Source organism: Spea bombifrons, chromosome 10 (genome assembly GCF_027358695.1).
Source record: "Spea bombifrons isolate aSpeBom1 chromosome 10, aSpeBom1.2.pri, whole genome shotgun sequence".
Classification (NCBI taxonomy): Eukaryota; Metazoa; Chordata; class Amphibia; order Anura; family Pelobatidae; genus Spea; species Spea bombifrons.
Genome location: NC_071096.1, coordinates 33144249 through 33169563, shown reverse-complemented (window position 1 = coordinate 33169563; position 25315 = coordinate 33144249). Strand labels below are relative to the sequence as shown.

General features: G+C 39.6%; 2 protein-coding genes and 1 pseudogene across 2 annotated transcripts; 1 reads left to right on the top strand and 2 right to left on the bottom strand.

Moving 5' to 3' along the window:
* The first annotated feature begins 1591 nt into the window (after positions 1–1591).
* On the top strand, positions 1592–6338 carry LOC128467752 (5-hydroxytryptamine receptor 3A-like). Its single transcript, XM_053449455.1, has 9 exons — positions 1592–1665; positions 2507–2667; positions 3038–3082; positions 3461–3570; positions 4072–4238; positions 4473–4630; positions 4793–5000; positions 5342–5548; positions 5991–6338. The coding sequence occupies exons 1-9, from the start codon at positions 1629–1631 to the stop codon at positions 6257–6259; spliced, it is 1362 nt and encodes a 453-aa protein (XP_053305430.1). The 5' UTR covers positions 1592–1628; the 3' UTR covers positions 6260–6338.
* Positions 6339–8493: 2155 nt separating this feature from the next.
* Positions 8494–16358, bottom strand: LOC128467771 (5-hydroxytryptamine receptor 3A-like; annotated as a pseudogene).
* Positions 16359–18251: 1893 nt separating this feature from the next.
* Positions 18252–23827, bottom strand: DNAAF1 (dynein axonemal assembly factor 1). Its single transcript, XM_053449161.1, has 12 exons — positions 23695–23827; positions 23297–23384; positions 22600–22691; positions 22276–22497; positions 21908–22074; positions 21333–21454; positions 21041–21207; positions 20406–20711; positions 20075–20184; positions 19628–19696; positions 18848–19139; positions 18252–18476 (listed from the first exon to the last, which is right to left on the bottom strand). Exons 1-12 carry the CDS (start codon positions 23816–23818, stop codon positions 18385–18387), a joined length of 1851 nt encoding a protein of 616 aa, XP_053305136.1. The 5' UTR covers positions 23819–23827; the 3' UTR covers positions 18252–18384.
* Between the last annotated feature and the right edge of the window lie 1488 nt (positions 23828–25315).

Below are 25315 nucleotides of genomic sequence, written 5' to 3'. Positions count from 1 at the left end.
GGATGTAGCAGACATTGTGTGCACGTTGTCAGCGTATACGGCTGTTGTTATTACACTATGACAGTCTTACCAGTACATTGTAACTCTGCCTGACATCCGTAGAAAGCACGACTACGCCTGACAGTCTTATATACATTGTTGCTCTACTTGAATCTGATGCACTAATGAGACATATTTGCACTATGCTGTAAATTTGTATAGTTTTACAAACAGCCCAAATTCAATAAAACTTTCTTTTCTCACTGATTGTGTCTTTGTTTTCTTACGCTTCATTCATTCGCAAATTATTCAAAACCACTCATATGCTGACAAGGAGGCATTTAAAACAAGAAATGTGTGGTCCCTTGATTGCTAAAGATTACAGCCTATTGAACAAATAATGTTATTTATGGTGATGAATACGTTTGGATCCTATGGTTCTGGTTAAAGGAAGCTGAAACACAAGTGAGCACACTTGGCTGGGTATAAAGACAGTGAATGAAACATTTAAGAATATATTTAAGCCATAACAAGCCACACACCCCATCAGATTGTATAGGTGAACTTACTCATCCAAGAACTGCTGATTCTGTAACGTAGAACACAAAAATCTAGAATGATCTGGCATTTTAGTCTCTGGGACGTCACCATGGTTATGATTGTTTCTAAACCTAAGTATGAAGATCAGTTAAGTTTTCTAGAGCTGGCTGCTATTCAGCATGATCTCAGGAATTGCCCTGTGCATGGAATCTTTTTTCCAGATACAGGTATGGTGCACACCAAGTCTCTCTGGTATGAAATCTGTTCTTGGTTACATTGGAGGCAACCATTGAACATTTTTTTTAAATCACTACTTCCTAGCTTAATGTATTTAGAGTATAACAATAGCTTTCCATGAAGTGGTCTATAGTTCTAAACCCGCACTGTGGATCTTCCGCTAGAAGTAAAGCATGAGGCTTTACAGGCAATTACTGGGGTGCAAGTGTATGATGTCATATGCTTGCATCATCTTTCAATGAGAATGCAGAGCTGCATGTAGGAGATTTATTTTTGCTCAAGACTCCCACGACTCTTCCATTGATCCTGAAAATCTAGATCCTAAAACCAATAATTAGATTCCTGACTCTTGAAATGACAATTTTCGAGATCTTTTTTCGCATAGAAATTAGTAAGTCGCTTTACACTTCCTGGCTCTAGATGAGAGGTCATTAATGATTTTCAATTCTGGCACTGATCACGGGAAGACATAAAAGCTGCCAAGGCTTCCTTCATAATTCTGTCTTGTTTATTAACCATTTAAAAGAAATCTGCTAAGGTTCACTCTCTTAACATACCAGTGTGCAACTGTTCTGTCTAAGTGGAACAGCATCTTTAACTGCTAGAAGTTTTAACTATGCAAACTTGGCTAAGAATTTCACTTACAATGGACAGTAATCCGTAAACCTGTCACTTCATTCTGTGTCTCTCCTATTCTCTGTGGCCTTGTGTTCTGTGTAGTTTTCATAAAGACGTGAAATAAACCAGAAGGAGCAGCTTTTCCAGTCTTACCACTCAATCTTGCCCCATTCAATTAATCCTTGAGGCCAAAAGCACCGAGATCCCATCCTCTGGACACACAATGAGACGGGTGGTTCCCACATGTGGTTGAAATGCTGGCAGTGCTTGCCTGTTTGTATTTGCAACTTGGTAAGTCTTTAACTCTGATTTTATTCGAAACATAGATCTGCATTCAAATGTAGAGCTAGAGATAATATTTTAACGGCGCAATGTAACAGCCATCTAAGCTAATGCATTTAGGAAAATAAGGTGATCAGAAGGCTTCCTCCATCAGCTACAAGTGAAACATGTTACAAAGTAGCAATGATTTTAATGCAGTCATGTGTTTTCTATAATCATCTTGGAGTTGGAGGTCTTGTCATCCCATGGGTGGTCAAGCTATAGGTACCCAACACAACCGTATAATATATAGTAGTCTGAGGGAACAGGACAAAGGATTTTTTATTAGAAGCCTTCCATAGATGTGTAGATCTCTAGCAAACACGTGTAGGTTAAATATGTATCTATTAACGGGACATCTTCTGTCCGGCTGTTGGGTCTCCTAGTCTAGATACATGTAGAAATAAGGTAGCCCCTTCGCTTTTATTTAACTACAACGCTCTCAGCTAGAACTTAGCTGTTTCTGGATAAGAGGAGATGTCATTTCTCAACAGCTGGGGAGCGCCCTGTTTCTTTCCCAGCAACAGGTACACTTTAGATGATTTTTGTTTTCAATAAACATACTGTCAATAACTTCAGTCCGCAATAATGCTTTATAAACACACCAAGGATATACTATGATTCAGTGGACATTTGAATTTAATTGTATTTATCATCAACTATCCCAAAAAGTTACAGGGCATGGATCCCACTTCTGCGTTTTTTGGTTAGGACAAACTTGCCCCTTTGATCCATGCACAAAAGCTGATTACAATTTACATTGCTTGAGGTACTTTATCTGTTTCTTATAAATGTATGTCTATATGTGCAGTTGTGGTTCTTGGACAGAATGCATGTGGATACTACGATGTTACAGACGCTCTGGGCATCTTCAATGAATCTCCAACTCTCATGTATGTACGCCCTGTCAAAAACTGGAAGGAGACATCGTTTGTGGCAATAGATGTGATCTTCAGAGCAATCCTAGACATGGTACAGTAGCTCCAAGTAATACAATTTAAATATATCGAAGTAATAATAAAGTCAGGGACCACACCAATGGGATCCAGAGATGTCTACACAAAATCATGTGTTTACCAGCATGTAATATTCCGTTCTTAGAAGATGGAGGGTTTAGCTGTCACATCACTCAACGTGATCCTTCACAATGTCTGGATTCCAAGCAGCTGAGACGTTTTGTAGACGTAACTGTTCAGTTAAGATAATTTTTTTGAAGGCAACCTGGGTTGGCGATAATCCTCTTTAAATAATGTTCTAGCCCAGAGTTATACGACAAACAAAGGTATCCTCAGGGTCCACCACAACGTTTTGTCAACTCCAATTTCTCCTTTGGTTTTTACAGGATGAAAAGTTACAGACTCTTACAACATTGATGGACTTTGAAATGGTAAGAAGGGCTGTTTGATTCAGTGGTACATACCATTGGCATGCGTCAAAATCATATTTGGAATGTTACGACTGATACATAACACCTGAGGGCTTCGCTGAGTTAGAAAAGGTTTCTGGCTCCAATCCAACAGGAATATAATTACAAAAACCTCCATCAATCATTACGTAAAGAGTTTTTACTCATTGGCCCTCAAGTACCCCCAGCAGTGTATGCTTTCAGGAATCTCAGGTGTGCATAGGTGGATCAATCAATCCTTTGTCTTCCTTTGCAATAAATCTGACTCACTTCCAGTATTAGTGGCATATTTTGTATTATTTGTTCTAAGAGACGCTGTTGTCTAGCAATAAAATGTGTTTTTTCCCCCCAATTTTATAGATATGGCAAAATCAGCTTCTCTCCTGGGATCCACAAGAGTTCTGTGGGATCAAGCGAGTTCCCATCCCTGTAGCTTCAGTCTGGACCCCCGACATATATGTCTCCGAAACGTATGTTGGACAGACCATAAAAGAAATGCAAAGAAGTAAATTCCACAAAAACACAAGGGTTCCTTGCCACCCCAGTCTGGGTTATCACTCAGCATCACGTTGGATTCTGTCTTTTCATGCTGTGTTATGAAACCTACTTGGACTTTTAGGCATTTTAGGCATTGCTTTTGGGGTGGGTTGGGGAAAGGCATTAGGAGGCCCATGCTGCTTTGACTTGAAAAGCTTGGCCACCATTTCTTTATGTTTTCTTTTCCATTGGAATTCTATATATATATATATATATATATATATATATATATATATATATATATATATATATATATATATATATAGTAGTGGGAGGTAACTGAAGCTACCGATCAGCTGCACCATAACTAGACTTTTCTTCATAACGGTTTGTTACGTTTTATTACGTATCCATTGGAAGCATTATACGGTTCTCTGAGACTATATGTTTATCATATCATTACAAAAAAGAGGCTTTTATGTCCCTCTTTACAGAACACAGGACGATTCTCTTGATTCAATCTACTTGCTGCTCTACCACAATGGCAGCGTCCAGAGGTTTAAAACCTTGCGTTTAGTGACTACCTGCTCCTTGGACCTCTACAAGTTCCCATTCGATTCACAGAAGTGCAACTTAACTTTTGGGATGACTGTAGCTCCAGGTGAGAAAATGAATGCACGGTTTGTGTATACATGTCTCTGCTTGCATAGGGTTTACAATGTGTGCCCCCTGTATGGGCTTAAATAAAGTAGCCAGACTTTATCTTATCTAAAACACAATGAATCCGGGTTTTCCAAAAGGTGGATCATTAATGGTATCTGAAATATACAGATATGCAGATACGTGAGTCTTAATGCACCTACATATTGATCATAATCCTCTCTTCTTCTTCTAGCTACCGATGTGGTTATGGCTCCCACAACCAATGCTAACAATGTCACGGATTTGTCTAAAATAATGTTTTCGAATGGAGAATGGTCTCTGCAGGATATAGATATTTTTGTTGCCAATGTCTCCAGACGAGGGGAGGAGTGGAGCAATGTGATTTATCAGGTATCCTACATCTAACACAGCTACACATTTATTGTAACAAAAATACAAATAAAAAAACAGGTTCAAAAAGTATTTTTTTTATGAAGGTGCCACTGACATTGTATTCTAAGATGGAACATGAATGACACTTTATTAGGTTTTTTTTTTATTCGTCTGATACAGATCCACGTAAAAAGGGCTCCCATTCTGTACGTCATTAACCTCATTATCCCGGCATGCCTTCTCGTTTTTGTGGATGTTGCAAGTATGTTCATACCAATGGAGGGAGGAGAACGTCTAGGATTCAAGATAACGGTTGTGCTTGGATTCTCTGTGCTCCTGCTTATCCTGAATGACTTCTTGCCCAACACCGACAATCCACCTATTTTAGGTATGAACCTCACATTGCACTAGAAAAGATAACTTATGAATTGCTTGGGCATCCATCTTGAATTATTTGGTAAATGATAGGATTCAAAAAATGGGAAATATATTGCCTTCTACCGTAAGGTTAAGTATTAGGTATCTGGCAGTAATTGTTAAACTTAAGACAACTGCTTTATCTGTTACATCGGCTGAAGCAGGTGTACTATCACGAGTAGTGGTAGATGCAAGGCATGGTTACTGTACAAACCATGAGATCAAAATCTCTTTAATATTTCAGAATTCTCACAAAACCAACTATATACAGTAGTCAATAATGAGTTGTTGACTGTCTTCCTCTGTGTTCAGGTGTCTTCTGTATGGTTTGCCTGCTCATTATGATCATCAGCATCATGGACTCCATCTTCATCTCATATATGCTTTATCTGTCTACCGTACGAAGTAGTGTACCTAACTGGCTAAGACTCTGGGTTCTCAAACGCTTGGCATTTGTTCTTTGCATTGAAACAAATGTGCATATTGTGGACTCCAAAACTGTTGGTGTCCAGAATAAAGGTAAGGGTACAAAGTTCTGTGTAATACCCTACTTCCCAAGAATCATACTTGATCAGGACGTACCTCCATCTTCCAGGTTATCCTGAACCACTGTCCTGTTATTCTGGAATTGTTGGCAACCATCTATAATGGTCATCTACACACAGAATCACAATGTAACGCCCTGTTTTCTAGAACACATTCCAATCAAAGAAAGCAAAGTGCTTCCAAGTATAGCAGAACAAAAAGAAAATGTGTTAATATGTATAGATCGAGTAGAATCTGTTTAAAAGATTTGGCTGCTTTACATTTGTGACTTCAACAACATCTGAAACATCTTCTACACTATGAACAAATTAGCAAAGAAAGACAAAGTAACGGTATCAGCCAAACCCAATGTAACATCTGAGAATTATTATTCTACTGTATGTCCACAATATCAAAATAACATCTTTGTCCATAGGAATGCTTGAACAAGAAGCTGTTCTCCAAGAAGTACAGACAGGAAATCCAACAGGCAAGGACAAGGACAACCCTGAGAGCAAACTGCTGAAAAGGATACTACTGGAACTGCTCATGGTCCGTAGACATCTGATAGCCACCAAAAATGAGGAGGAATCAAAGTCAGAATGGAAAGTGGTAGCTTTTGTGCTCGACAGATTCATTCTCATCCTTTATCTGTTGATTGTAACGCTGATCATGGTGGTGGTGGTAGTCGTGTGGGCCTTCTAAGAACATTTCTAGGTGTGGAGGTCCATATTCATTATGTGAGATGAACATTGTAACCTGTGAACAAGACAGAGAACAACAACTTATGTCTTTTGGTTTTGTGTATTGTGTTCATTTCTCAGTGCTACTGTGGTTAGTTGATAAGGAAGATATGGTGTTTGTCTGTCCCAGTATGATTGGAAAAGTCATTTCTTTTTGCTAGCTGGTTGTCATGGGGAACCAAGTGACCCAATGATAAATAAGCCGAAAAACAGACGAGATGCTAAAGCTTGTCCAGACTCTATTTACATTAAGGCAATGTATATGATCTCTAAAGGCGTTAGGGATTGTGCAGGGAAATAATTTCTGGTGCAAAGTTTGTCACCATAGTGACCTAAGCAATATTTCTACTACCTGAACCATTGGTTGCTATGGCGATAGACATTACACCACGGCCAGACTGGTGATGTTGAGGCAGCCCTGGCACTTTACACTTATACAGCGTGTGACCAGGCAGGCATATCGAGCTGCTGAAGCGGCAGATCGGCCCCATGTGCCCCATGTGTCAGATGCATACCTGGCAACTTTGTAAATGAGCTGACCCTGGGACGCTTGAAATATTAATTGACTTGCCAAATGTGTTGATCCAATGGCTCATGGGAACCTCGACTTGTCGTTATTTAAAGATACACAAGCAGGGATATCAAACATAACATTCTGGAAGGAAAAGCACCAGTTGGGAGTCTTATATATAATTACAGAAGTGTAGAATAGGAATCCAGACTGTCTTACCCCGAGATCCTGAGATTGGGGCAAACACCCTGAGATTCAGGGCCAAATCTTTTGGCACCCTGTAGTTACAGTAGGCCTGATGAGTATCTGGAACAGCTGTAGAGGGCAGGCATTAGGACCCATGACCCCTTAATACCCCCTTCACCTGCTCCTAATTACCCTGCCTCACACAGTATGGCGTTTGAGATTCTGGGAGCAGGACACACATCGAGCTGTGACAAGGTCAGTCCTTTTAACGTTTTGTTTTTAGGTTAATTAGTGCTAAAATGTAACTTTTAGCTGTTCTTTTATCTTGTCAGCTGACAAGCTTGTTATACATGAGGTAACGCCACAAGGTTAACAAGAAAATACATTAATACAAGTTGAATACAGTGGCCAATAATCCCTGCATACTTATAACACGTGCTTAAAACTCAGTCATTTTAGTATTTTAGTACATTTTTGTATTTACAGTAAATGTTTGTTAAAAGGTCACCTTGCTTTATACTCACCTGAAATTAGGGAACAGCCGAGAGGATTATGTGCTCCTCTCAGTTGGTTCACCAACAACTGTGTGATTTAACATCACAGTTCTTTGCTCTTGCTCAAGAAATGTGTGTTTTGTTTCGACGAACAACGAAATGAAAGATGACAAGTTGCTACAATTTTATTTGTACACACAATGCGGCAAATTATAAATCAATATTATATATATACACACAAACACACCTTTTAGAATAGAAACTATTGTTACTACCAATGATGAGACGTACTTGGTGACCCAAATCATAGTAACTGCCGACCTCAGATCTATTCTTTTGAAAACACAAAAACCCGTCGCCTGCTGCTGCACGATTTTGTAAGCAGTATGATTGGATAATATTGGAGATGTATTCCTGTTAAAGTACACGTCTAAATGGCTTGTTGTAAAATACATGTGATGGAGTTAATTCCCAAGTGCCCTGTTTACGGGGTAGTCCCGATTTTTCAGTTTACTGTCCCATAATCACGTGTAGCTGCTTCATTGTCGTGCTTTTGGGAGCGGTAAGGACCATGGGTCAGTTGGGAGTTCCTGTAAAATCAATGGAGGTCTGCACCGTTGAGGAACAGACCACCGCTGCAGCTCCCACGTGGCCACCTCACAAGTTGCCATGTGGCTCTTCAAGTAACGACGCCTCTGGTACCATTCCTGCCTTTGGCCCTGCCCCACACCTGACTCTCGTCACACCCCAATTAGGGCATCCAAAATGTTTAGGGAATGCTAAAGAGAAGGTTTTCAGTAGAGCTGACGTCACAATGAATTATCAAGGGTCAACCTGGACCAGCTACTGGATGTCTTAATAGCCATCGCAGTAATAATGATCTCTCCAAGCAATACTGACCAGGCTAGATGAGCTGACCAGGAACCATAATTGATAGTTGGACATGATAGTTGTCTACACACACACACACAACATTTAAATGATAATTATGTAAATATCATTTTACTCTAAATGAAATAAGGACATTTAACACCAAAAGTAGTCGCATCTTGTTCCGTCCATTTCAATGGAACATTGCCAGCGTAAATTTCCAGACTCTAGCTTGCCCAAACTGCAATCACAATGGAAAACATAATAACGAGAATGATAAGGTACGCAATGAGAACCAGTCTGTCCACGATCAGTGCAGCAATGTGCCACTCGGACTTGGCCTCATCCTGGCTCTTGGATAGAATCAACCCTCGATGGATCTTCAGAACTTCTGCCAACAAGCGTTTTAATAGCTTCACTTCCAGGTTACCCTTTGACTCTTTGAAGGACATCTTGACTTTCTCTCTAACTTCGAAGTTTGTATCCGGTCTCTTACTATCCTCAACATCTGCAAAGGAAAAGAAGGGCTTGCCAGACATTATGACTGAATAAAAAAATGTCAGAACATAACTAGGGCATTAGAAGACTTAAGAGTTAAGCATTAGTGTTCAGATAACGTATACGGTTATAGTGCTGTGTTTCAGATAAGTGGGTTAAGACATTCATCTTCTGGTTATGTGTGAAGTACAAGAGGCCATAGTTGAGTACTAGTGGTTTTGGCTATGGAATTAGGAGCAGAGAGAGTATAGTATTATTGTGCTTAATAGCTTAATAGTTGGCCCTTAAATTAGTTTAAAAGACCAAGCCAGGATACCAGCACCGCATGTGGGGTATCACAAAAATTAATGGTTTGGGTTTTATTTCAGACTCTATATATATGAATTTACTCACTGTTAACGCCCTCCAATGTAACCAGGTTTGTATCCTTAGATTCTAGGCGGAAGCACAAGACCCGAGCCAAATGTTTCATGATCCAGATTCGTACCCATGATGGCACTTGTGGTTTTGTATTGGAAAGTGTAAGCATGTAGGTGGCACAAATTGATCCAAGTATACTGAGCACCATGATGGCCAGACACACACAGCAAAATATACCTATATATAAATATAAAACATTTTGTCAAGATGTGGTATTCAGCAGACCCTACACATTCTCTATATGTTTTCATGAAAGGGAACCATCTGTACTATTGAGCAATAATATATGTCGAATACAAGGAACGCCACCGGGCTGATGAGCTATGATGGTCACAATGGTTTTAGTTTCAAGTGGAATTATCATCCACAAAAGAGAGGGTGCTATACCAGCTTCTAGTACGGAATTACATGTTGTTTTGACGTCAGGCAACCCTAACCCAAAGTTGTAGTATACACTTTTTACTCTTGTTGTAATAATATTATGTGGGTATGTTTCTGAAGTAAATGGCAAGGATTCTTGGAAGTGGAATGACTAGGGGACTAGAGATCCCAGAAATCTTGGAAGAGTCAATAGGCGCTCTGGTGGTCCAGGAGTGGTTAGGTTTGTGCCTAGGGAGAGGCATCGATATGTTAGCCTGAGGTCCTTGCTCTCACATGTGGACCCATATGGGCCATAGGAAGACATGTGAACTGATATCACACTAGATTTAGACTCGGTAAGCTGACATTTGAAAAAGGTGGTGGAGCCAAGAAGGGACAGGCTTAGGCGTTCTTCCATCTGCGTTAGTGATTTCTCAATGGCGTCCTTCAGGAAATATGCAGGAACCTGTGTGTTAAGCGAATTAAGCGCATGCCTAGAGAATATCATTCAAATTGAATGACACACTATATGTCCGTATATTGCTTAGTCCACCACTAGTACCCCAAGTCTGGCAAGTCCTAAATAATTTGACATGGCTATATTGCTTAGCAAGGAGATGGACTCTCAAGCAATTTAAAGCCTTCTCTGGACACCATTAATGAGGCAGGAGGAGCTGCTCAACCCTGGGGTTTTTTCCACCTTTAGGCTGTTCTCCCCTTTCTATACATTCTTACTTATAGTCATGTAACGTTAAAGATTATTCAGAAGACGTACCTAAAACAGGTGGATTGTCAGAGTTTGGGAGTATGTCATTCAAAATCAGCAGGAGCACCGAAAACCCCAAAACGATAGTGATTTTAAAGCCCAGCCTTTCTTGTGTCCCCGTTTGTATGAACATACTAGCAATGTCCAATAAGACCAGGAAGCAAGACGGAATGATGAGATTAAGAAGATAAACAACAGGAGCTCTTTTTACAGTTATCTGGGGATAGAGGACAGAGAAAAAGAGTTAATTGCTAAGCAACTTATTGAAAAACGTATCGATTCGTCTTAATCTATCAGTCCTGGTTCTGTCGGACCCTTTGAATGTTTGGACTGTATGAAGAGCTGCAGAAATTCTTTGTGCTATACAACTAAGAGAGGGGATGATTTTCATTGAAGAACAATCACCAGTGTTGAGTGAAGACTCACTGTTTCTTAAGGGATTTAGGTAGTTTGGTGGTGGTGTGTCAGGTCAACAATAATGATATTTGGTGCATTTATTTGTTTTTGTCACTATGCAGCTGTTTTTTTGTCTTTCAATTGTCTTTCATATTTACCCTGTAGACCACTTGGCTGTACTCTTGTCCACCGCTGATCAACGTCTTGTGGTCCACCGTAATGTCCACCAAGGCCCAGTCTCCTTTGCCGACAAAAACTTCTTTTGAGCCTTCGCTGACCTGAGAGGAGTTTGTCCTTGGCAGCATGATGATATCTGAGACTGGGAAAAATGGACACGGTCAACAACGATGACCAGGAAAATGTGCAGCTGCGGAGAGTTTGTCAACCTCTGGTATGGATACTTTTCCCTTTCATGACACTGGCATTATAGAATGTAATGATCTTACAGCTTAATGTAACAAATGTTCTAGCCCTAGATTTTAAGTATGCAGGTATGTTTTTTCTTCCTTTTTAATTAATTAACTGGCAATGTCCAACATACAATATGTCCAATAATCTAGATATAACTGGACCACATGACCTGCTTCCATCTTAAAACGGGCATAGTTGGGAATGTATCTCCCGGCAGCTGGTAGATGTAGCTAATGTCTGTCCCTGGCAAATTCTATTAACGTCTTATTACTTGCCTGAGTGAACATAGGGACCAAACGTTAGGTTACATCTCTGGATGTCAAAGGGAAACTTGTAGATGTCCAAGTTACAGGTACTTATTATCCTCAATGGCTTTGAATTAGTGATTTTGCCATTGCTTTGTAGAATGTAATATGGAATCACCGGAGACTTGTCGTCAGTTTCTGTCCTGGTTAATTAGAGATACCGCATGGATACAAAGGAAATGTTAAGGAGGACATAGAATGAAAAGATATATAAGAAACAATAGGTGTTGTGCATTATCACCCCATTTGTATACTTTTTAACAGTTCTGTAGCAAATTGTGGACCGTTATAAATGTTTGTAGTCTAATACCCATACATTGTACATGTTGAACATACATTTCATAAATGTATAGATCCGGTTTCCAGAATTGGTCACCAGAAATATAGAGGGTTTTAATTCCGCAGAACTCATCCGGGTTCCATTTAATGAACTCATTTTGCCACTCCTAGAATAAACAAAAAAATACATTCAGTTGGGGTTGTCTAAGAAATGGCTTCAATGGATCTCCAACACAAAATTTGCTCACAGTTTAAGTAGAAATGGCAATTTTGCAGATTAACCCCAATCCTTATTCATACCCTCATTATTAATATAATAATATAATATTTATATTTGATATAAAAGAAACTCCTTTGTTTTTTTTTTTGCCATACTTTTTGAAGGCCACTGCCATCTTGCTGCCACATTAGATGTTTTACATTTCTGGCTTGCTCTAAAATATTTGTAACAAGGGTTTTGAAGAGTGAATGTATGGATATAAATGTATCAAAAAATCAGTGATCTAAAATAATAATTATAATTTTTTTATTGTTGTATACAATGGATAGACAGGACATAACAAGTAGTATATAACATAACAATTTGACTTGCGTGTTACTGCTCCTACTTGAGCTAAAAGTAGCTGAAGGGATGACTGGGGGGCTCTGGCACTTTAAGGCCAGCGGCTGTCTGATGACTAAAGTGCGTCCGGCGGCTGGATATGCTACATTTTTATGTTCATGTAATGTGCAGCCGGACATATTTTAGCTGCTGGGGATTTAGGTAATGATTCATAAAGCAGTTAAAGAACGTCATGTTTAACACTAAACCTCTTCAGTGAGGGTAAGTATTCAGTAGATATTAGGTAATGAAGGAGAGTATGAAAAATATTATATATATATATATCAAGATCTTACCATATTGAACCAGATAAATGTAGATAGTGTTTGCGTGCTTGTATCCTTAAAACCAAACAAAAAGAAATAACATTTATTGTGAAAAATATTTTTCCATAAAACTTATAGAGTGGTTACATATCATAAAATAGCTTCACCAGCGTGGGCTTTTTCCTTCTGAAAATGTAGTCCTTAATTACGCTGGCATTTTATTCATTAGTTACATTAATTAACAGTATCTGTTAATTAGGTGCTTATCAATTCAACATCTTAGGAATGGATGTGAGTTATGAGGGGTCTATTCTATGCCATTACTCTTGGGTTCTTGTTTGGCTCTTGTTTGGCTTATGATGTCACATCTTACGAATTGGTTTGAAACTATATCATAAGGCTTGTATCCAGTCTGTTACACTGAAAAATACAATATCTTATACAAAGAAAGGATCTTACCAAGCTAATGACTGTGTAGAGGAAAAGGTCCAAATACACCAGTGATGTTGTTCTCCAATCTTTAACTGGGCGCACATCAGTACCCGGAAGACTGGAAAAATTCAAACTTTCTAGGACATCGTTGAAACTGCAGTTCTTGCTGTGACAAACACCTGGACCACATAGAAACAAAGAGAAACGTAGGCCATTACTACTGCCACACGCAGGGTACATAACTCATTCAGGTATATAGCCAACCTGGACAATATTTAGATTCCCACTTGTGTTTATGGTATCTCATTTATTCTTTAATGCTAAGTAAATGTTGGATCGAAACATAAAATGTGACACGAGATAACAACCATTCTGCCCATCTATCCAATTCCTTTATTGAGTTAACTTCTACCACTTGTAATTGATTCCAATTATAAAACATAAGAAAACTTGACCTGACCCGACCTTAAATACGGCCAAAGTATTTTACTAGACATTACTGAGTTTTGACCTTGCTGGCTAACGCGCTGCTGACTTCGCATTCAGGAGGTGGGTTTGGGTGCATGCCCGATGCCGAGAGTCAGTGGCCCCAGGCGGCATAGTCCCGGTTTGATTTACCGTACAATTCACATGAACAATGGGCAGCTACGTGATGTGTATGTAGATTTAGATTCACTAAAGCATAAAACACACTATACAAAGTCCCAGTATGAGTGTTATCAGAAATTTTACCATGATACTAATATGTTACTGAGCCGTTTCCCTAATATTATGAAAGCAAAGCTTAGGGGTCATGGCATGACTGTGGCATTTGCTTTGGGTGTAAAACCATATCAATGTATCCATTGAAAACAAAAAGTGCAAACACGTGTGCACACGTGACATAGCCATGTAATGTAGATTGGGCTAATCTCTGGTGACGCTGAAGCCCCTTGGGCTTCCTGCCTCCTTAGCCTTAAGGCCAGAGGATCGAATGTTCCTTTGTCCCACAGATAATGAGAAAAACGTCTGGAAATAGGCTAGCTAAATTCTAGTCTCTGCTCACTGAGCTGAGTCACGCTTGCCTGCCGGCAGTCTTCATAGTTCTGTTTGAACACATACCAAACTAAACTGGTGGCAAGGTGACTTTTTTCTTCGCACTCCTCCTTTTTACATGCGCTGGCCCATCTATGGGCACACTAGATGCCAATTCATTGTGCAGCTGCATATCCTTACACTTCTGGTTGTTGAACTTCACCTCCATCTCCTTATTGCCATTGCAAATTTTATTGACGGGACTTTATTAACGCATGGAAAATGGTAAAATAATGTGCTCGCAGACATGTAAATTTCATAGACAATAATAGGTTCATAAATATCTGTATTTTCAATCTTTAGACTAATCCATATTGGCCAGGTATGATCGCCTAAAGCAAGAACGTGCTGGGCACCTGATTATGGGGTGCGAGTGTTTTATATAGTCTTTAATTTTCTGTTTGAAACGTTGACTGGATTCCATAGGAAAACTGTTACGTTCCACTGGAGTCTTGACCAAGTTGACCTACTAACTAGGTTGTCTCTGACTGCCGAAAAACTAACTTTTGTATTTTACACAGTGCCCCACTTATTTGGTTATTTTCTGCTTCAGGTGGCATGTGTTTGCCATTGGCATACCCCAGTGTCATGCTATCCACTATATTTAGAATATTAATGTTCCCTTTTCAGTTAATGTTCAAGACCTGTTAGACAGGATTTTCTGAATCAAAGAAAATGACAGCTTTGACGGCACAACTGAAAAATGATGAGTTATTCCTTGAGTAGTATGTTAAAGGCTAACTACATGGAGAAAACTGGCGTATCGCAAATTGGATGGGGGTCACAGCAGCAGGGTCTCTACAGCTTTGGCCATTGATCCTTGTGGTCCAGTGGGGGTGGGGGGCTCCTTCCCAAACGGTATTGGTAGTGGTTACCCTGCCATGTAGCATTTTGAGTGGTTAAATGCATTCTTCTTCCTCTTCTGCTCTAAGGACTAAATTACAATGACCAATACAGATTTCTACTGCAAAAGTTATATATCCTTCTGCCGTTATCATGACATAGAATCCACAAATCCTTAATACTCTCCCAGATCGTAGCCATTAACGCTACTCCTAATCACACATCCAGCAACCCTTGCGATGGAAACTGGAACAAAGCTTAAAGATATTACTTGGGTTTCCTCACCTCAACAGAGCAGTGATCTACAATGGCAACACAGCATTTTCTCTTAATTATTTGCCTTGGGCATAAACACTAGATGAGTTAGATGCAACCTAATAATTAAATGTTTTTTAAATCAAATGATTATTATGGAGCCCGTGTTCATTTCTTTTCTCCCTGTGCCTGCTTACCCTGAGATAATCTGACACAAGCACTTGGCTGTCTCAAGATGCTCATACTCTCTCGATTCTAGGACACCTTAAGTGGAATTATTTTATGTAGGTCATCGATAAGGTGTTTCTAGTCGGCCATCAATATGGCATGACAGAGCCAAGACAATATTTGATTTAGATTTTAGATAAGCTTTACCAAAAAGCGTTCAGTCAAAGCTATCATTGGATCCGAAGTTCATCCCAGTTTCGCTGGCACGTCTTAGGCTGTACAAAGAGCTTGTTAGACACTCAGCAACCAAATAATGCAAGTTCCGTTGATTAAACAACCATATCCTAAGTGAACAGGGACATCTGACCATATTATAGAAATAACTAACTGGATACAGTGGTGTAACTTTAGTGGTAACAGGGTAAATCAGGACCCTCAAAGAGACAGTCTACATTGAACCAATTGTTGGTCTGTGTCTAATGGTCTAATGGTCTTCCTGCTCTTGTTTTCTAATGGTCCATTCATGTTTATAACAAATACATCGACAAGTGGAGTCCCATTCTAGCTCCTCTGCTAGAGTACCAAAAGAAACCCCCACTGGGTAAATCCTGCCTCATCTATTTAGGTCAAAATGGGGACCCTGTGAGATCTGTTAGTTGCTACTCTATGTTAACACATTTATGTTCAAGCAAAACTGTATATGTTTTCACCCAAAGTAGAATGAGTCTTGATTCCTGTGGCAATCAAACATTCTTCGACGCATATTCAAATACTGATGGTGTATGAAAATAACATCTTTGTGTTACCGCCTCTTATCTACAACTAAAAAATGCACATTTTCTGCCAGTATGGGTATGGATGACTTACCCAAAAAGAAGACTGTGACAAGAAGGAACACCTTGCACACCGGCATTTTGATCCAAAAGTGTTTGTGTCCTGCCGTTGTCGAGTTGTGCCCAAGTGCTGTGTTTTGGGGAGGGATTTGAACTTTATAAATACAAAGAATGTAAAAAATGATAAAAGTGGAGAAACTTGTTTAAAGGAAGGCATTAATTAGCCTCGTTCACTAGCGTTAGGACGCTTTGGTTGCAAGAGTTTTTGTTTTGGAAACGTAGACCCTTGTGAACTTTTTTGGCCACTTGATGGGTCAGTTTTAAAAAACAGCCATGAAAAACAAGGAAGCCCACAATCATTAGAATATAGTGCTTTAAAAGGTAAACACAAATCAAAATATATATAAATATACCCTATGTAGCACTGGGGCATTGCTTGTATTACTTAATATCTTGGAACAGTGCAGATAGACAAGGAAGGAAAATGTCTATGCGGGTTTGAAAGAAAGGTATATTTTGGGCTGAGTGTGAGAATGGTGGATTTTTATTGGTTCACTCTGTGGGCTGCTTGCAATTCTATAACCTAACAAAAAAATTGATTTATATAATGTGATTTTTATGTTTCTGCACCATTTATTCTTTGTCATCCCATAAGCCATCTGTAAATGACACAAAAGGAAGCGCTTAACCCTATCTCCTACAAAAAGTATGACGTATCTGTAAACCTTTTTAGATTTCAAATCGTATTAATCATTTTCGGCAAACAAGACCTTCACAGCATAGAAAAATGCAGCTATTCAGTAAAAATACTCAAATTTCAGCAGACATTGTATGGAAGCCATTGTCTCTGAAGATGGGAGCCCTCCATACATTAGCGAGGGCTCAACATGGTTCCCATCATCTTGTGCTGAAACTGTAAGCTTAGTTAATGAAGTAATTGGGGATTGGTCTTCTGCGTTGCTTGGAGGACAGTGAAAACATTAAGCTCTCTTGCTTGGTGGGGAGTTAGGGCTTTTTCTGTTGATCGAGGTTTAATTTTTGACATCTTATGGGTTACCGGCTTCATAAAAATGTTCTTTCCTCGTTTACAAGAGGCTTTCTTTGATGAGAATTCACCGCACGGACATGTGACAAGTTTGAAAGGTACAACTTTTATTTGCATTTCTAAACCATGGTACCGGGCAGTAACATTATTTTAACGTGAAACCATAACATTCAACTGACACAAAAATGATTTAACAGCCCAAGAAGCCAAAAAAATGCAGTGAACATAACCAAAGGAATGTAAGACTTTCAAGAAAACGTCAACTCTTGTCAACCAGCGGACACAACAGAGGATTCAAAAACGTCCTTGTTGTGTACATAAATGTTTTGGTTCTAAAATAGTCACCAATAAATGTGGGGATTTGTCATGGACAATGAGTACCCTTTATAAAGGAAGACATCACATTGAGATAGGTACCACTTGAAACCACCGTTTATGCCTAGTAACCTATCCATCCATTCCTTGCTGGCTTCCAGGTAACCAATAGGTTTGTCGTGACATTTAGAAGTCTAACAAAAGGTTCCTTACAACACGTATGTGTGGGTGGCTCTTACATGTAAAGCCTGACAGTGTAGTTGTAACCTGTATGAAAGACTAGATGATAGATACACTGGTGGACAGCTATTAACACACCACACTAAAGCCATACAGTTCTACAACACGACTTTTGAAGTTCTGATGATGGTCCTGTGGGTCTGGTCATTACTTCCTTCTAATCATTCTGGACATCATTGATGCATAATGAGAATGTCTGAGGTGATTTATTAAAGGGAGAGATGGCAGAAGAGTTTGCAAAAGAGTTCACTATCCATTATGAAGAGCCAACACCATCAGGTTTCTCCAAACTTAGAAGCTCTGTACAATGCATAATATAATGTATAATAATGTATAATTATTAGCTACGCATTATAAAAGGTCTTCCAACAGTAGAGTCTCGCTGGTGTTGACCCTTCATAATGAAGAGTGAAGTGCAGAAGCTCTCCTGTCAACCAGCCCTCAAGTGAATGGACCCAATTGTGTTCTATAGAACAGTTATTGTAGTTTTGGGCTATAAAATATACAATGCAGGAAATTTCAGTCCAAGCCACATTCAATCTCCTCTTCCTTGTCCTGCAGGTCGGAGTCTACAGAATGGGTCACCATCTTGGCCTCTCTGTAGCCATTCTCTGCAATGAACATATAACACAAAATCACATTCAAAAGCTAAACATCTTTTTAGATTATTTAAAGGGTACGAATCCCAAAGCCCTAGAAAGTGCATAATGAACATTTCAAAGTAGAAATCAATATTTTTTATCCCACAAAGCTGGGAGGAAATCCTTTTCCCTTCCCACCATTTCTCCTTATAAATGGCTATACGCTAGCTAAGGTTCTTTCCCCAGCCGTCTGAAGTTATATCTGATATATATCCACAGCTATGCAAGTATTTCAAAAAGCAATTTCATACAGCAGAACTGCATAAGCTATAATTTTCAGCTAGTAAATTAGGGTGATGGTTACCTGAAAATATTCCACCCATTAGAAATGTTTTTATTACCTGGACTTTCTTTGCTTTCTGTATCTTGATCATGAATATATCCAGAATCCAGTTCCTCAATAAGTGGCCTTGTTTGTCGAATTAAACTACTGCCATCCTTTGAGGCAACCATTAGCTCGGATTGACTATTTAGGTTTGTTGTCTGGTTGGTGCTTTCCTTAGTGAATATGTTAGATACACAACCCAGATCCTCACTAAAATCTATGCTCTCGTTAATTTCTTCTCTATTCCACTCAGTGTCGCTATCATCGCTGGCAACAGAAATCACTTCAATTTTTGGACGGTATATTCTCTACAAGAGAAACACATATGCATGGGTCAAGCAACCGCCATTCTTCACGCAAAAAGTCTATTTGTAGAATGCACCAGGCAACTGCATGATACGGACACCTAACAGAAGCATGGCAAAGCCCCTATGAATATTAGGACCCTCATTATTAGCACGTGAGTAACATTTTAACTTCATGCTCTTTGGGTTGTAGCCAAAGTCTCACATTTATGGGATGCCAATGAGGATCAAAACTGTTTGGATTTCTTTCACTCAATGTGTATTAAAGTGTATAAAAAGCCGTATTGGTCGAATGGCAAATGGTGTCTTTATTATGTGTTTTTAAACATATTTTGTAGGTCAATTTGTAACCGAATGGGTTACGTTTTTGTTATGATTCAAAGGGCAAGAAATTTCCAAAAACGTATGTCAGGGATCAGTGAAGTAACCCACATTATATACTATGGTGCCGAGTATTTTATAAGTGATGCTAAAACAATATCTACGTTTACCTTATTAATGCTGAGCTCTTCAACCACAGAGTGCTCTTCAACTTCCATATCCTCCAGATCTGGCAAATCCTAAATAACCGGAAAAATTACAGTACACATTGCTGATGTATAGATATTGGGGATCCTGTCACGCTATATGGCCATATATTGCTTAGCCTACTGGGTCGATACACTCATAGGAGGAGCTTTAAATATAAGATGTAGTGGTGAAAGGCATAACTGACCAGCAATCTCATTCAACTGGCTAGAGTTGACCTCATCATCATTGAATACGTCACAGAATAATTTATATTTGCAGTACAGGACAGGCGGTTCAGCAAAGAGAATGTCAATACCAGAGAATGCAAGTGCTATGGGATAGGGAAGTGAGAAGAATAACAAAGCAGACAATAAATGACACATGGAACCAAATAGGTTGATAAAAAGCTGTATCTCATAGGCACCTACATCAATATATATCTTTTCGACTGTAGCCTGAAGAGGGACAGTTTCAATGTCCTTCGGATCTGTTAATTCGGTAGTCAGGGCACCTTCTCTGCTCATCTTATACTGCGATCCTAGAGATGAGTAACAACAAATAGAATAGGTCATTAGAATGGAACAAAAGAGAGTATCGAGGAAATGAAATGGGAATATGTATAAAAATGGGGATTAATGAATGATTTGTGACATATGGAAGGCTCTTAGAATTTTTCTCTAAAGTTTGCTTTTCTTTTTATTTTACTCACACAGTTACGTAAAATATTCTAATGGACTATATGTGGCTGCGTTTAGTTACCTTTAGTGGAATGGACGCTCATAGAGTATACGTTGTCATTGTTCTGATGCTTTTGATCCCCTTCTGATGTGGTTTCTGCATCACGGCATACTATGAGTTTTTCACAAGGCGGACTTTCATCTGTCCTGTTGTCTTTGGCCAGCTGGTTGAGAGGGCTAGTGGTTAAGTCATTGTCTCTGCTCGCTGTATCTTCACAAAGCTCCTTGCAGGCATCCATTGTCTCCTTTACGAAAGTCTCAATCTTATCCTTTGATTCTTTATTCCTGCAGTGAATTATTTCCTCCTCTAAACCTATGGGTTGCTCTCCTTAAAAATAAATAGCCGTGTGTGTATATATATAATCAACATCAGGATATTGTGAAATAATAATTACTAGAAAAATGGTTACCCAGTTCTTCATATTATAAAATAAATTATGGAGCCTGTTAGACAGTAAAGCAGAGATGCCAGATTCAATGGTACGTGAAAATCTATCAATGCTTGAGTATTTTAAGGGTCGGCAGCCTGTCTATATTTATCCTACTTGTTAAAAATATTTCTAGATATGTAGCTATTGCCATTTATGAAACCGGAAAAAGATACTTCATTGCACAACAATGGATATTATTTATTTTAAAAGGTAGCCCAAGGAGTACCTTTCTCCTCCATTTCCATTTGGTTCCTCCTTTCCTCTGCTTTCCTCCTGATCTCAGATAAAGCATCGATGCTATCTTGGATCTTCTTTCTTTCTCTGGTTTCCCAACTGTCTTGCTCTTCCTTCTCTGCTTCGTGACCCCCTCTGGCCCAGGCTTCCGCACATGCCCTGTAAGAAAAACATAAAAAAACAGAATTACCTAAAAAGGCTGTATATAAATACAAATGATGATAGAAAATACTATTGTATCATTATATTTCTATTAATTATCCCATCTTAGTGGATATTATTACCTGTCTTTTGGAAAGACTGGCCTATCATCCAGATAAGTCAGTTCTTTTAACCGGACTGTGACCGTCTTTCTGTAATTGGGAATCTTCTTAATGAGGTCATTACCCATCAGGTTCAAAACATGCTAAAAGAGAATAAATACAATTATATATTGTATTGTATATATCTATATTAGTATAAATTGACTGGGTACAGTCTTTAACTTTGTGTCCTCCAGTATTTATTTTTCTTAAGCATTCATGGTTAATGGAGGAACATGGCTAACCTACCCTAGTACCTGATTTTACCAAAATATTACTTTTCAGTAAATTATTTTATACGTTTTACAACAGCAGTGTATCCAGTTCATTTGTATTCTGTTTTGTTGATTGTGTTGACACATAAGCAGATTTAAACTGCGAAGGGCAACCAAACACAAAGACATTTCTGCCTAATTTGATTTGCAGATATACTTGTCCTGTTAGTTGGTGAAAATTGCATGCAAGTAAACATTTACATTTAATGATCTTGAGAGCATGTAGCTAGAGTAACAGAAATGGTTGACACAATGGTAGATACAGAAAGCCATGCTACATACGAGGTTTGGCATCTTCTGGAGTACATCTAACACTGCAGGGTCATCCAGCTTGTTATGCGACAGATCCAGAACTCTAATGCTCGGGCATTCCTCTAGATGCTGTATATCGTGCACTGTATGTAACTGGTTGTGAGCAATTTGCAAGGTGGAGAGAACTGGAAGATAAGCTGGGACAAACACAACATTGTGTGATTATAGGAGAAGGAGATCACAGTCGCACATGTGAAAAACCCTCCATGAGCTACAGTATTTGGTTTCTAAGGAGCACCTTCACAAAATAAATAGATGGCTCTTGCGACATCAGCTTGTGGCCCCATATGCAAAAGCACTAGTACAACCTGTTGGGTTTATAACAGAGGACAGCTCACCCAAGTTCTCTATGGTCTTGATGTAGTTGTTGGACAGGTTAACAGTGTCAAGCTTTTGTAGGTGGTCAATGTTCTCGATTTTGTTGATGAGGTTTTGATGCAAGAAGAGGCATCGTAGTTCAGTCTGAGCGTTCAGATTTTCTATCTTCTGTAGCCCATTGCATTCCAGCCACAGACACTTCAAGCCCGTGTATTCCTCCAAGTTCTCAATATGCATGAATCCTGCGTAAGGTGGGAGACAAGGGGGCAGTGATGGACAAAGGCTGCATTTGTCAGTTTAGGTCCAATGGCACACAGACAGTGGTATTCCTATATGTCACATACCTTTGTAGTGAAGATATAGAGTGTCATTCAAATAAGGAGTGAGGTAAAGTTTCTGTTGCTTGCAAAGATCCCGCAAAAACGCTTTAGTTATCCTAAAACAGGAAGAAGCTTAGGTGAAACCCTCCCGATCAATAAAACTGAGCCGATTAAGGTTTATTATGATTGTTATTTTTATTAAGTAGTCACTTGCAAGCCGTTCAACCAGCTGCTGGTGTATTGGACCTTCCAGAAGCCCCTGACATTTTTGGCTTTTTTTGGAAATCAAGGGGAACCTAACCTGTCCCCGGGACTGAGAAGGTACAAACTAGATCCATGAATGCATGAATGCTTGGGTAACCGTGACTGCCTTTTTCCAATTCAGGGTACTGTTGAGAATAAATATAAAATGAGTATCCATGTGAAGCATTTAATTCTAGTCTTCATAGAAGGCAGGAGGGGAAGTCTTACTGCACACGGATATCTATCAGTAAACCTGCAGTGAGAGTATTTGTGTCTTCATATACAATATACACAGAGGTGGACTGTGGCTACTGGATCCCCTCTAAGCTTTTTGGTTAGGCCTAATTTGGGGAAAAGTCCACATTGAGGATCTTGTTGATGGCCTGCATGCAGACTTTTCCCCAAATGCTTCAGTCCTGGATTTCGACCAGCAGCTCGATCTTTACTTCATCATGTATGAATGTAGGCTGTTGGTTACCTTGGTCCGCTCTCCTTCTCTTTGATGGTGCTCGGTGGAGAATTCACATTTTTATTGTTGGTGGTTTCATCTATAGTTGTCTTAGTATCTGTATTTAAAAAAAAATAGTTCATTTACATAATGTGCATCTCATTAAGAAAAAAGGTCTCCTAGGCAGACAGTTTCTTCACATGCAGGGGGTCCCCGGTACAGTCGGTCAGTCTCTGTTCATGCAGGGGGTCCCCTGTGCAGTCAGACAGTCTCTGCTTGTGCAGGGGGTCCCCTGTGCAATCAGTCAGTCTCTGTTCATGCAGGGGGTCCCCTGTGCAGTTGGTCAGTGTCTGCTCATGCAGGGGGTCCCCTGTGCAGTCGGTCAGTCTCTGTTCATGCAGGGGGTCTCTAACACAGTAACTGTGTACCTGGAGGTGCCTCTTGTCCAACCCGACAGTCTTCAGAGTGAATAACTTCGGAAAAGTCCTCGATCCGCACATCACCTCCCTCTTGCCCTTCCATGCCAGCAGACGCTTCGGTTTTGGGCTGCATTGTACAGCAATTCTCTGTACAAAATAACAATTCACCAATATCCCCGGTAAGGGTTAATATGCTCGCAACCCAAGCCGGTTATCGGTAAGCGACCCGCATTAGTTTACACACCCGCAACAGACAAAACAGCTATGCGTCTCCGGTCACCATAGCAACGACCGGCCCTCCTCCCCAGCCAGCACTGGCTGAAACCCGTAGTGACGTCACTCGGAGGCTGCCGTGAATGCCGCCTTAGGATCGTTATGGGTAAAGCCGCCCTATAGCTGTGATGTCACAGCCGCTGAGTGTAATTGTCACCCGTGTACATACATAATATATATATTATATATCTATTATATATGTGTGCGGCCTGTAAGGGTCCCTTAATGAGTCGGATATTTTATATCACCCTCCATGGACACATTTGTTTATATAGAATTTGCAGCATGTATACAAACACGTTACTGATTGTATTCCAATATTTACACCTCAGGAGAAAATGTTTGTTACTTTGTGTTTTGTTTTGTAATTTTACACAGTAGGACTTATGTTTATAAATAAGCAGCAGACGCGTGGTTGACTGTTTAATGTCTATATGTCTAGTTTTATTTTGGCTATATTGGCCAAGCTTTTTGTGGCTTTTTGACAGGTAACTGGTGAAGTCATTGGTTATGCGATAGTTAATGGATAGAATATATTGTGAAGCACATATCTGTAAACCAAAATATATATTGTAGTTATTTTTATGAGCTTTAATATTGATGGATTATGCACTCGTATTTTAGCTGGAGTGACGCTTCAATATGATCTCTTGGGACGTTTTCTCTCCAACCTCCAGGGTGTCTGACAGGCTCAGGGAGAGATTGATGTAATATACACAGATATTTTCATAAATATTCTCAGATTTGAGTCTTCCGTGTTTACATAGGGTTAACTCTTTAAAAAAGAAGAAAATAACAAAATGAAGTCCAAAATATCTCGGAACCTCTCCACGCAACGCGTTTCGCTCACAGCTGAGCTCCTTAGTTAATGGATGCCTGTCCAGGGAATGTGATGGGAGTTATAGTCCCACAAAAGATTGTGAGAATGATATTGGCTTTTTATCCGCCTATCATATAAACCGCAGCGATCACGGTCTCCGTGTAACACATACCGATACGCTCAGGTCTCCCCGTGCTGGTTCAAAATAGTTTAGAAAGGGCCCTTCCAACCTGGATCGGGTCGTTCCAAGACGGAACGGCCCTTTCTAAACAATTTTGAACCGGTACGGCAGAAAGGAAGACGGGGTCGCAGGGGTCTCAACGGGCCCCGCCAGTGATTATTAATATATATGTAATACAGGGTCTGGCCCTCTTGAAAATATAAACAATATGTATGTGGGGTATGAATGTAATCAGTAGATGTTGCTGAACATAAATTGGTCATTGTTCACCTACAGTATAGAAGACATTTTAAGCAAAATTGCAAAAATATGTGACCCCCCCTCTATTTTAGTATAAGATTCTTATCTATTATCAC

Bases quoted from the DNA above. Each gene is read 5' to 3' on its own strand.
- DNAAF1 (XM_053449161.1), bottom strand. From the start codon at position 23,818: ATGCAGCCCAAAACCGAAGCGTCTGCTGGCATGGAAGGGCAAGAGGGA. The intron at 23,385-23,694 runs GTACACAGTTAC...TTTTAAATACAG, and splicing joins TGGACAAGAGGCACCTCCAG to ATACTAAGACAACTATAGAT. The intron at 21,455-21,907 runs GTATGTAGCATG...ATTCTCTTTTAG, and splicing joins TCCAGAAGATGCCAAACCTC to CATGTTTTGAACCTGATGGG.
- LOC128467752 (XM_053449455.1), top strand. From the start codon at position 1,629: ATGCTGGCAGTGCTTGCCTGTTTGTATTTGCAACTTG. The intron at 1,666-2,506 runs GTAAGTCTTTAA...CTATATGTGCAG, and splicing joins CTGTTTGTATTTGCAACTTG to TTGTGGTTCTTGGACAGAAT. The intron at 3,571-4,071 runs GTATGTTGGACA...CCCTCTTTACAG, and splicing joins GACATATATGTCTCCGAAAC to AACACAGGACGATTCTCTTG.